The sequence below is a fragment of the Hyla sarda genome, unplaced genomic scaffold, assembly GCF_029499605.1.
Source record: "Hyla sarda isolate aHylSar1 unplaced genomic scaffold, aHylSar1.hap1 scaffold_236, whole genome shotgun sequence".
NCBI classification, from domain to species: domain Eukaryota; kingdom Metazoa; phylum Chordata; class Amphibia; order Anura; family Hylidae; genus Hyla; species Hyla sarda.
In genome coordinates this window covers 200,417-214,870 of record NW_026609043.1, presented here as the reverse complement: position 1 = coordinate 214,870, position 14,454 = coordinate 200,417, and the positions used below count along the sequence as shown (strand labels likewise).

The window sequence follows — 14,454 nt, the reverse complement described above, 5'->3', positions numbered from 1 at the left end:
CCAATCCATTCCCTCCACCACCACCTCCCCGTGCCAATCCTCCTAACATCACCCTTCTTAAGCCTTGCCTTATAGATTGTAAGTTCCTTTGGTCATACCTTGGTGGGCTTCCTTTTGTGCTCCTCCAGGAACTCTGCCTCCCATGTCTTCAGGAGACGCTTCACCTCCTCGTATCGCTCCATCCCGGCGCCGGTAGGTTTTGGTGATACCAGGGGAAAATCTGCAGGGGGTGAAGCCTCTGGAATGGACATCACCTTAGAGGGACAAACGAACATTATATTTTAAATATCCTGCTCATTCCCCTATACACTACACCTGCAGCACAGGGGTCGCCCCATCTCCACATACAGGGTGCAACTACCCCCCCCTTCCCCCTCCCTACAGACAGGGTGCCACTACCCCCCCTTCCCCCTCCCTACAGACAGGGTGCCACTACCCCCCCTTCCCTACAGACAGGGTGCCACTACCCCCCCTTCCCTACAGACAGGGTGCCACTACCCCCCCCTTCCCTACAGACAGGGTGCCACTACCCCCCCCCTTCCCCCTCCCTACAGACAGGGTGCCACTACCCCCCCCCCCCTTCCCTACAGACAGGGTGCCACTACCCCCCCCCTTCCCTACAGACAGGGTGCCACTACCCCCCCCCCCTTCCCCCCTCCCTACATACAGTGTGCCATTACCCCCCTTCCCCCTCCCTACAGACATGGTGCCACTACCCCACCATTCCTACATACAGTGTGCCACTACCCCACTTCCCCTCCCTTCAGACAGGGTGCCACTACCCCCCCCCCCCACTTCCCCCTCCCTACAGACAGGGTGCCACTACCCCACCATCCCTACAGACAGGGTGCCACTACCCCACCCTCCCTACATAACGGGTGCCACTACCCCACCCTCCCTACATAACGGGTGCCACTACCCCACCCTCCCTACATAACGGGTGCCACTACCCCACCCTCCCTACATAACGGGTGCCACTACCCCACCCTCCCTACAAACAGGGTGCCACTACCCCACCCTCCCTACATACAGGGTGCCACTACCCCACCCTCCCTACATACAGGGTGCCACTACCCCACCCTCCCTACATACAGGGTGCCACTACCCCACCCTCCCTACATACAGGGTGCCACTACCCCACCCTCCCTACATACAGGGTGCCACTACCCCACCCTCCCTACATACAGGGTGCCACTACCCCACCCTCCCTACATACAGGGTGCCACTACCCCACCCTCCCTACATACAGGGTGCCACTACCCCACCCTCCCTACATACAGGGTGCCACTACCCCACCCTCCCTACATACAGGGTGCCACTACCCCACCCTCCCTACATACAGGGTGCCACTACCCCACCCTCCCTACATACAGGGTGCCACTACCCCACCCTCCCTACATACAGGGTGCCACTACCCCACCCATCCCTACATACAGGGTGCCACTACCCCACCATCCCTACATACAGGGTGCCACTACCCCACCATCCCTACATACAGGGTGCCACTACCCCTCCCCCTCCCTACATACAGGGTGCCACTACCCCCCCTTCCCTACATACAGGGTGCCACTACCCCACCATCCCTACATACAGGGTGCCACTACCCCACCATCCCTACATACAGGGTGCCACTACCCCACCATCCCTACATGCAGGGTGCCACTACCCCACCATCCCTACATGCAGGGTGCCACTACCCCACCATCCCTACATGCAGGGTGCCACTACCCCACCATCCCTACATGCAGGGTGCCACTACCCCCCCCCCTTCCCTACATGCAGGGTGCCACTACCCCCCCCCCCTTCCCTACATGCAGGGTGCCACTACCCCCCCCCCTTCCCTACATGCAGGGTGCCACTACCCCCCCCCCTTCCCTACATACAGGGTGCCACTACCCCACCATCCCTACATGCAGGGTGCCACTACCCCCACCATCCCTACATACAGGGTGCCACTACCCCCCTTCCCTACATACAGGGTGCCACTACCCCCCCCCTACATACAGGGTGCCACTACCCCCCCCCCCCATCCCTACATACAGGGTGCCACTACCCCACCATCTCTACATACAGGGTGCCACTACCCCACCATCCCTACACACAGGGTGCCAGTACCCCACCATCCCTACACACAGGGTGCCACTACCCCCCCCCCCTTCCCTACATACAGGGTGCCACTACCCCCCCATCCCTACATACAGGGTGCCACTACCCTTCCTACATACAGGGTGCCACTACCCTCCCTACATACAGGGTGCCACTACCCCCCCCCTTCCCTACATACAGGGTGCCACTACCCCACCATCCCTACATACAGGGTGCCACTACCCCCCCTCCCTACATACAGGGTGCCACTACCCCCCCTCCCTACATACAGGGTGCCACTACCCCCCCCTCCCTACATACAGGGTGCCACTACCCCCCCTCCCTACATACAGGGTGCCTCTACTCCCCCCCCCCCCCCTCCCTACATACAGGGTGCCACTACCCCCCCCCCCCCCCCCTCCCTACATACAGGGTGCCACTACCCCCCTTCCCTACATACAGGGTGCCACTACCCCCCCTTCCCTACATACAGGGTGCCACTACCCCCCCTTCCCTACATACAGGGTGCCACTACCCCCCCTTCCCTACATACAGGGTGCCACTACCCCCCTTCCCTACATACAGGGTGCCACTACCCCCCCTTCCCTACATACAGGGTGCCACTACCCCCCCTTCCCTACATACAGGGTGCCACTACCCCCCTTCCCTACATACAGGGTGCCACTACCCCACCATCCCTACATACAGGGTGCCACTACCCCACCATCCCTACATACAGGGTGCCACTACCCCACCATCCCTACATACAGGGTGCCTCTACCCCCCCTTCCCTACATACAGGGTGCCTCTACCCCCCCCCCCCCTACATACAGGGTGCCACTACCCCACCATCCCTACATACAGGGTGCCACTACCCCACCATCCCTACATACAGGGTGCCACTACCCCACCATCCCTACATACAGGGTGCCACTACCCCACCATCCCTACATACAGGGTGCCACTACCCCACCATCCCTACATACAGGGTGCCACTACCCCACCATCCCTACATACAGGGTGCCACTACCCCACCATCCCTACATACAGGGTGCCACTACCCCACCATCCCTACATACAGGGTGCCACTACCCCCACCATCCCTACATACAGGGTGCCACTACCCCACCATCCCTACATACAGGGTGCCACTACCCCACCATCCCTACATACAGGGTGCCACTACCCCACCATCCCTACATACAGGGTGCCACTACCCCACCATCCCTACATACAGGGTGCCACTACCCCACCATCCCTACATACAGGGTGCCACTACCCCCCTTCCCTACATACAGGGTGCCACTACCCCACCATCCCTACATACAGGGTGCCACTACCCCCCTTCCCCCTCCCTACATACAGGGTGCCACTACCCCCTTCCCCCTCCCTACATACATACAGGGTGCCACTACCCCCCCTTCCCTACATACAGGGTGCCACTACCCCACCATCCCTACATACAGGGTGCCACTACCCCACCATCCCTACATACAGGGTGCCACTACCCCCCTTCCCTACATACAGGGTGCCACTACCCCCCTTCCCTACATACAGGGTGCCACTACCCCCCTTCCCTACATACAGGGTGCCACTACCCCACCATCCCTACATACAGGGTGCCACTACCCCCTTCCCCCTCCCTACATACAGGGTGCCACTACCCCCTTCCCCCTCCCTACATACAGGGTGCCACTACCCCCTTCCCCCTCCCTACATACATACAGGGTGCCACTACCCCCCCTTCCCTACATACAGGGTGCCACTACCCCACCATCCCTACATACAGGGTGCCACTACCCCACCATCCCTACATACAGGGTGCCACTACCCCACCATCCCTACATACAGGGTGCCACTACCCCACCATCCCTACATACAGGGTGCCACTACCCCACCATCCCTACATACAGGGTGCCACTACCCCACCATCCCTACATACAGGGTGCCACTACCCCACCATCCCTACATACAGGGTGCCACTACCCCACCATCCCTACATACAGGGTGCCACTACCCCCCCTTCCCTACATACAGGGTGCCACTACCCCCCCTTCCCTACATACAGGGTGCCACTACCCCCCCTTCCCTACATACAGGGTGCCACTACCCCCCTTCCCTACATACAGGGTAACATAAGTTACATAGAATTCCACAGGGTGACGGGGCCGCACAGTACAGGTCTAGGGATAAATAATAAGAGTTATGAGAATCACCGGCAGATAAAATCCCTCCGGACTAAAAACACAATAACTAGAAGAATTCTATCCTGTGACATCACACCTCACCTCAGCGCCGATGAATTTCCCGGGCAAGTGACGTCACAATCCAGCGCGCTCACAATCCCGCAGCCAATCAGCTGATTACTCATTTATATTCAGAGAGGCGGCTGTCACTGACGTCATCGTCACATGATCCGTGACGCGCCCCATCTGACCAGGAAGGAATTATAAACACAGAACCCGGAGACTGCAACAGACCAACAACCGCGGGTGAGTGTAACAATAATAGTGTCCCCCCGGCAACAGCCTCATAGTGATCCCCACCAACACCCCCATCATCATAGTGATCCCCCCCGGCGACACCCCAATTATCATAGTGATCCCCAACAACACCCCAATTATCATACTGATCTCCTACAACACCCCCATCATCATAGTGATCCCCTACAACACCCCCATCATCATAGTGATCCCCTACAACACCCCCATCATCATACTGATCCCCAACAACACCCCCCATCATCATACTGATCCCCAACAACACCCCCATCATCATACTGATCCCCTACAACACCCCCATCATCATAGTGATCCCCCCCGGCGACACCCCAATTATCATAGTGATCCCCAACAACACCCCCATCATCATAGTGATCCCCCCCGGCGACACCCCCATCATCATACTGATCCCCAACAACACCCCCATCATCATAGTGATCCCCCCCGGCGACACCCCAATTATTATAGTGATCCCCAACAACACCCCCATCATCATACTGATCCCCAACAACACCCCCATCATCATACTGATCCCCCTACAACACCCCCATCATCATAGTGATCCCCCCCGGCGACACCCCCATCATCATAGTGATCCCCACCAACACCCCCATCATCATAGTGATCCCCCCCGGCGACACCCCAATTATTATAGTGATCCCCAACAACACCCCCATCATCATAGTGATCCCCCCCGGCGACACCCCCATCATCATAGTGATCCCCAACAACACCCCCATCATCATAGTGATCCCCTACAACACCCCCATCATCATACTGATCCCCTACAACACCCCCATCATCATAGTGATCCCCAACAACACCCCCATCATCATACTGATCCCCAACAACACCCCCATCATCATAGTGATCCCCAACAACACCCCCATCATCATACTGATCCCCAACAACACCCCCATCATCATAGTGATCCCCCCCGGCGACACCCCAATTATCATAGTGATCCCCTACAACACCCCCATCATCATAGTGATCCCCAACAACACCCCCATCATCATAGTGATCCCCTACAACACCCCCATCATCATAGTGATCCCCTACAACACCCCCATCATCATAGTGATCCCCAACAACACCTCCATCATCATAGTGATCCCCTACAACACCCCCATCATCATACTGATCCCCTACAACACCCCCATCATCATACTGATCCCCTACAACACCCCCATCATCATAGTGATCCCCTACAACACCCCCATCATCATACTGATCCCCAACAACACCCCCATCATCATACTGATCCCCTACAACACCCCCATCATCATAGTGATCCCCTACAACACCCCCATCATCATACTGATCCCCTACAACACCCCAATTATCATAGTGATCCCCTACAACACCCCAATTATCATAGTGATCCCCTACAACACCCCCATCATCATAGTGATCCCCTACAACACCCCCATCATCATACTGATCCCCTACAACACCCCCATCATCATACTGATCCCCAACAACACCCCCATCATCATAGTGATCCCCAACAACACCCCCAACATCATAGTGATCCCCAACAACACCCCCATCATCATACTAATCCCCAACAACACCCCCATCATCATACTGATCCCCAACAACACCCCCATCATCATAGTGATCCCCAACAACACCCCCATCATCATAGTGATCCCCCTACAACACCCCCATCATCATACTGATCCCCTACAACACCCCAATTATCATAGTGATCCCCCTACAACACCCCCATCATAATAGTGATCCCCTACAACACCCCTATCATCATAGTGATCCCCCTACAACACCCCCATCATCATAGTGATCTCCTACAACACCCCCATCATCATAGTGATCTCCTACAACACCCCCATCATCATACTGATCCCCTACAACACCCCAATTATCATAGTGATCCCCCTACAACACCCCCATCATCATACTGATCCCCTACAACACCCCCATCATCATACTGATCCCCTACAACACTCCCATCATCATAGTGATCCCCAACAACACCCCCATCATCATAATGATCCCCCCGGCGACACCCCAATTATCATAGTGATCCCCAACAACACCCCCATCATCATAGTGATCCCCAACAACACCCCCATCATCATAGTGATCCCCTACAACACCCCCATCATCATAGTGATCCCCTACAACACCCCCATCATCATACTGATCCCCAACAACACCCCCATCATCATAGTGATCCCCCCGGCGACACCCCAATTATCATAGTGATCCCCAACAACACCCCCATCATCATAGTGATCCCCAACAACACCCCCATCATCATAGTGATCCCCAACAACACCCCCATCATCATAGTGATCCCCTACAACACCCCAATTATCATAGTGATCCCCAACAACACCCCCATCATCATAGTGATCCCCCCCCCCGGCGACACCCCAATTATCATAGTGATCCCCAACAACACCCCCATCATCATAGTGATCCCCCCCGGCGACACCCCAATTATCATAGTGATCCCCAACAACACCCCCATCATCATAGTGATCCCCCCCGGCGACACCCCAATTATCATAGTGATCCCTAACAACACCCCCATCATCATACTGATCCCCCCCGGCGACACCCCCATCATCATAGTGATCCCCTACAACACCCCCCATCATCATAGTGATCCCCCTACAACACCCCCATCATCATAGTGATCCCCTACAACACCCCCATCATCCTAGTGATCCCCTACAACACCCCCATCATCATAGTGATCCCCAACAACACCCCCATCATCATACTGATCCCCAACAACACCCCCATCATCATAGTGATCCCCAACAACACCCCCATCATCATACTGATCCCCTACAACACCCCCATCATCATAGTGATCCCCAACAACACCCCCATCATCATACTGATCCCCAACAACACCCCCATCATCATAGTGATCCCCCCCGGCGACACCCCAATTATCATAGTGATCCCCTACAACACCCCCATCATCATAGTGATCCCCAACAACACCCCCATCATCATAGTGATCCCCTACAACACCCCCATCATCATAGTGATCCCCTACAACACCCCCATCATCATAGTGATCCCCAACAACACCTCCATCATCATAGTGATCCCCTACAACACCCCCATCATCATACTGATCCCCTACAACACCCCCATCATCATAGTGATCCCCTACAACACCCCCATCATCATAGTGATCCCCTACAACACCCCCATCATCATACTGATCCCCAACAACACCCCCATCATCATACTGATCCCCTACAACACCCCCATCATCATAGTGATCCCCTACAACACCCCCATCATCATACTGATCCCCTACAACACCCCAATTATCATAGTGATCCCCTACAACACCCCAATTATCATAGTGATCCCCTACAACACCCCCATCATCATAGTGATCCCCTACAACACCCCCATCATCATACTGATCCCCTACAACACCCCCATCATCATACTGATCCCCAACAACACCCCCATCATCATAGTGATCCCCAACAACACCCCCAACATCATAGTGATCCCCAACAACACCCCCATCATCATACTAATCCCCAACAACACCCCCATCATCATAGTGATCCCCTACAACACCCCAATTATCATAGTGATCCCCAACAACACCCCCATCATCATAGTGATCCCCCTACAACACCCCCATCATCATACTGATCCCCTACAACACCCCAATTATCATAGTGATCCCCCTACAACACCCCCATCATAATAGTGATCCCCTACAACACCCCTATCATCATAGTGATCCCCCTACAACACCCCCATCATCATAGTGATCTCCTACAACACCCCCATCATCATAGTGATCTCCTACAACACCCCCATCATCATACTGATCCCCTACAACACCCCAATTATCATAGTGATCCCCCTACAACACCCCCATCATCATACTGATCCCCTACAACACCCCCATCATCATACTGATCCCCTACAACACTCCCATCATCATAGTGATCCCCAACAACACCCCCATCATCATAATGATCCCCCCGGCGACACCCCAATTATCATAGTGATCCCCAACAACACCCCCATCATCATAGTGATCCCCAACAACACCCCCATCATCATAGTGATCCCCTACAACACCCCCATCATCATAGTGATCCCCTACAACACCCCCATCATCATACTGATCCCCAACAACACCCCCATCATCATAGTGATCCCCCCGGCGACACCCCAATTATCATAGTGATCCCCAACAACACCCCCATCATCATAGTGATCCCCAACAACACCCCCATCATCATAGTGATCCCCAACAACACCCCCATCATCATAGTGATCCCCTACAACACCCCAATTATCATAGTGATCCCCAACAACACCCCCATCATCATAGTGATCCCCCCCCCCGGCGACACCCCAATTATCATAGTGATCCCCAACAACACCCCCATCATCATAGTGATCCCCCCCGGCGACACCCCAATTATCATAGTGATCCCCAACAACACCCCCATCATCATAGTGATCCCCCCCGGCGACACCCCAATTATCATAGTGATCCCTAACAACACCCCCATCATCATACTGATCCCCCCCGGCGACACCCCCATCATCATAGTGATCCCCTACAACACCCCCCATCATCATAGTGATCCCCCTACAACACCCCCATCATCATAGTGATCCCCTACAACACCCCCATCATCCTAGTGATCCCCTACAACACCCCCATCATCATACTGATCCCCAACAACACCCCCATCATCATAGTGATCCCCAACAACACCCTCATCATCATAGTGATCCCCAACAACACCCCCATCAACTACCCCCTTCCCCCTCCCTACATACATACAGGGTGCCACTACCCCCCTTCCCTACATACAGGGTGCCACTACCCCACCATCCCTACATACAGGGTGCCACTACCCCACCATCCCTACATACAAGGTGCCACTACCCCACCATCCCTACATACAGGGTGCCACTACCCCACCATCCCTACATACAGGGTGCCACTACCCCACCATCCCTACATACAGGGTGCCACTACCCCACCATCCCTACATACAGGGTGCCACTACCCCCCTTCCCTACATACAGGGTAACATAAGTTACATAGAATTCCACAGGGTGACGGGGCCGCACAGTACAGGTCTAGGGATAAATAATAAGAGTTATGAGAATCACCGGCAGATAAAATCCCTCCGGACTAAAAACACAATAACTAGAAGAATTCTATCCTGTGACATCACACCTCACCTCAGCGCCGATGAATTTCCCGGGCAAGTGACGTCACAATCCAGCGCGCTCACAATCCCGCAGCCAATCAGCTGATTACTCATTTATATTCAGAGAGGCGGCTGTCACTGACGTCATCGTCACATGATCCGTGACGCGCCCCATCTGACCAGGAAGGAATTATAAACACAGAACCCGGAGACTGCAACAGACCAACAACCGCGGGTGAGTGTAACAATAATAGTGTCCCCCCGGCAACAGCCTCATAGTGATCCCCACCAACACCCCCATCATCATAGTGATCCCCCCCGGCGACACCCCAATTATCATAGTGATCCCCAACAACACCCCAATTATCATACTGATCTCCTACAACACCCCCATCATCATAGTGATCCCCTACAACACCCCCATCATCATAGTGATCCCCTACAACACCCCCATCATCATACTGATCCCCAACAACACCCCCATCATCATACTGATCCCCAACAACACCCCCATCATCATACTGATCCCCTACAACACCCCCATCATCATAGTGATCCCCCCCGGCGACACCCCAATTATCATAGTGATCCCCAACAACACCCCCATCATCATAGTGATCCCCCCCGGCGACACCCCCATCATCATAGTGATCCCCAACAACACCCCCATCATCATACTGATCCCCTACAACACCCCCATCATCATAGTGATCCCCCCCGGCGACACCCCAATTATCATAGTGATCCCCTACAACACCCCCATCATCATACTGATCCCCCCCGGCGACACCCCAATTATCATAGTGATCCCCTACAACACCCCCATCATCATAGTGATCCCCAGCAACACCCCCATCATCATAGTGATCCCCTACAACACCCCCATCATCATAGTGATCCCCTACAACACCCCCATCATCATACTGATCCCCTACAACACCCCCATCATCATAGTGATCCCCAACAACACCCCCATTATCATAGTGATCCCCAACAACACCCCCATCATCATACTGATCCCCAACAACACCCCCATCATCATAGTGATCCCCTACAACACCCCCATCATCATACTGATCCCCAACAACACCCCCATCATCATACTGATCCCCTACAACACCCCAATAATCATAGTGATCCCCAACAACACCCCCATCATCATAGTGATCCCCTACAACACCCCATCATCATACTGATCCCCAACAACACCCCCATCATCATAGTGATCTCCTACAACACCCCCATCATCATACTAATCCCCTACAACACCCCCATCATCATAGTGATCCCCTACAACACCCCCATCATCATACTGATCCCCAACAACACCCCCATCATCATACTGATCCCCTACAACACCCCAATAATCATAGTGATCCCCAACAACACCCCCATCATCATAGTGATCCCCTACAACACCCCAATTATCATAGTGATCCCCTACAACACCCCCATCATCATAGTGATCCCCTACAACACCCCCATCATCATACTGATCCCCAACAACACCCCCATCATCATACTGATCCCCTACAACACCCCAATAATCATAGTGATCCCCAACAACACCCCCATCATCATAGTGATCCCCTACAACACCCCAATTATCATAGTGATCCCCTACAACACCCCCATCATCATAGTGATCCCCTACAACACCCCTATCATCATACTGATCCCCAACAACACCCCCATTATCATAGTGATCCCCAACAACACCCCCATCATCATAGTGATCCCCAACAACACCCCCATCATCATAGTGATCCCCTACAACACCCCCATAGTGATCCCCCCGGCGACACCCCAATTATCATAGTGATCCCCAACAACACCCCCATCATCATACTAATCCCCAACAACACCCCCATCATCATACTGATCCCCAACAACACCCCCATCATCATAGTGATCCCCAACAACACCCCCATCATCATAATGATCCCCCCGGCGACACCCCAATTATCATAGTGATCCCCAACAACACCCCCATCATCATAGTGATCCCCAACAACACCCCCATCATCATAGTGATCCCCTACAACACCCCCATCATCATACTGATCCCCAACAACACCCCCATCATCATAGTGATCCCCCCGGCGACACCCCAATTATCATAGTGATCCCCAACAACACCCCCATCATCATAGTGATCCCCAACAACACCCCCATCATCATAGTGATCCCCAACAACACCCCCATCATCATAGTGATCCCCTACAACACCCCCATCATCATACTGATCCCCAACAACACCCCCATCATCATACTGATCCCCAACAACACCCCCATCATCATACTGATCCCCTACAACACCCCCATCATCATAGTGATCCCCCCCGGCGACACCCCAATTATCATAGTGATCCCCAACAACACCCCCATCATCATAGTGATCCCCCCCGGCGACACCCCCATCATCATAGTGATCCCCAACAACACCCCCATCATCATACTGATCCCCTACAACACCCCCATCATCATAGTGATCCCCCCCGGCGACACCCCAATTATCATAGTGATCCCCTACAACACCCCCATCATCATACTGATCCCCCCCGGCGACACCCCAATTATCATAGTGATCCCCTACAACACCCCCATCATCATAGTGATCCCCAGCAACACCCCCATCATCATAGTGATCCCCTACAACACCCCCATCATCATAGTGATCCCCTACAACACCCCCATCATCATACTGATCCCCTACAACACCCCCATCATCATAGTGATCCCCAACAACACCCCCATTATCATAGTGATCCCCAACAACACCCCCATCATCATACTGATCCCCAACAACACCCCCATCATCATAGTGATCCCCTACAACACCCCCATCATCATACTGATCCCCAACAACACCCCCATCATCATACTGATCCCCTACAACACCCCAATAATCATAGTGATCCCCAACAACACCCCCATCATCATAGTGATCCCCTACAACACCCCATCATCATACTGATCCCCAACAACACCCCCATCATCATAGTGATCTCCTACAACACCCCCATCATCATACTAATCCCCTACAACACCCCCATCATCATAGTGATCCCCTACAACACCCCCATCATCATACTGATCCCCAACAACACCCCCATCATCATACTGATCCCCTACAACACCCCAATAATCATAGTGATCCCCAACAACACCCCCATCATCATAGTGATCCCCTACAACACCCCAATTATCATAGTGATCCCCTACAACACCCCCATCATCATAGTGATCCCCTACAACACCCCTATCATCATACTGATCCCCAACAACACCCCCATCATCATACTGATCCCCTACAACACCCCAATTATCATAGTGATCCCCAACAACACCCCCATTATCATAGTGATCCCCAACAACACCCCCATCATCATAGTGATCCCCAACAACACCCCCATCATCATAGTGATCCCCTACAACACCCCCATAGTGATCCCCCCGGCGACACCCCAATTATCATAGTGATCCCCAACAACACCCCCATCATCATACTAATCCCCAACAACACCCCCATCATCATACTGATCCCCAACAACACCCCCATCATCATAGTGATCCCCAACAACACCCCCATCATCATAATGATCCCCCCGGCGACACCCCAATTATCATAGTGATCCCCAACAACACCCCCATCATCATAGTGATCCCCCTACAACACCCCCATCATCATACTGATCCCCTACAACACCCCAATTATCATAGTGATCCCCCTACAACACCCCCATCATAATAGTGATCCCCTACAACACCCCTATCATCATAGTGATCCCCCTACAACACCCCCATCATCATAGTGATCTCCTACAACACCCCCATCATCATAGTGATCTCCTACAACACCCCCATCATCATACTGATCCCCTACAACACCCCAATTATCATAGTGATCCCCCTACAACACCCCCATCATCATACTGATCCCCTACAACACCCCCATCATCATACTGATCCCCTACAACACTCCCATCATCATAGTGATCCCCAACAACACCCCCATCATCATAATGATCCCCCCGGCGACACCCCAATTATCATAGTGATCCCCAACAACACCCCCATCATCATAGTGATCCCCAACAACACCCCCATCATCATAGTGATCCCCTACAACACCCCCATCATCATAGTGATCCCCTACAACACCCCCATCATCATACTGATCCCCAACAACACCCCCATCATCATAGTGATCCCCCCGGCGACACCCCAATTATCATAGTGATCCCCAACAACACCCCCATCATCATAGTGATCCCCAACAACACCCCCATCATCATAGTGATCCCCAACAACACCCCCATCATCATAGTGATCCCCTACAACACCCCAATTATCATAGTGATCCCCAACAACACCCCCATCATCATAGTGATCCCCCCCCCCGGCGACACCCCAATTATCATAGTGATCCCCAACAACACCCCCATCATCATAGTGATCCCCCCCGGCGACACCCCAATTATCATAGTGATCCCCAACAACACCCCCATCATCATAGTGATCCCCCCCGGCGACACCCCAATTATCATAGTGATCCCTAACAACACCCCCATCATCATACTGATCCCCCCCGGCGACACCCCCATCATCATAGTGATCCCCTACAACACCCCCCATCATCATAGTGATCCCCCTACAACACCCCCATCATC

The 14,454-nt window shown here is 53.5% G+C and overlaps 1 protein-coding gene across 6 annotated transcripts in view; it reads right to left on the bottom strand.

Annotated features, from left to right (window-relative positions):
- Positions 1-4,571, bottom strand: part of RECQL4 (RecQ like helicase 4) — a 105,871-nt gene extending 101,300 nt beyond the window's left edge. Inside the window, exons 1-2 of one of the 6 annotated variants that reach the window (XM_056553095.1) lie at positions 4,369-4,571; positions 99-254 (exon numbers count right to left, since the gene is read on the bottom strand). In XM_056553095.1, coding sequence (XP_056409070.1) covers positions 99-251 — 153 coding nt within the window. In that variant the 5' untranslated portion in view covers positions 252-254; positions 4,369-4,571. Of the gene's footprint in view, positions 1-98; positions 255-4,212 lie in introns of all 6 variants that reach the window. The other 5 variants (XM_056553097.1, XM_056553099.1, XM_056553094.1 and 2 more) reach the window with 5 other exon arrangements.
- Between the last annotated feature and the right edge of the window lie 9,883 nt (positions 4,572-14,454).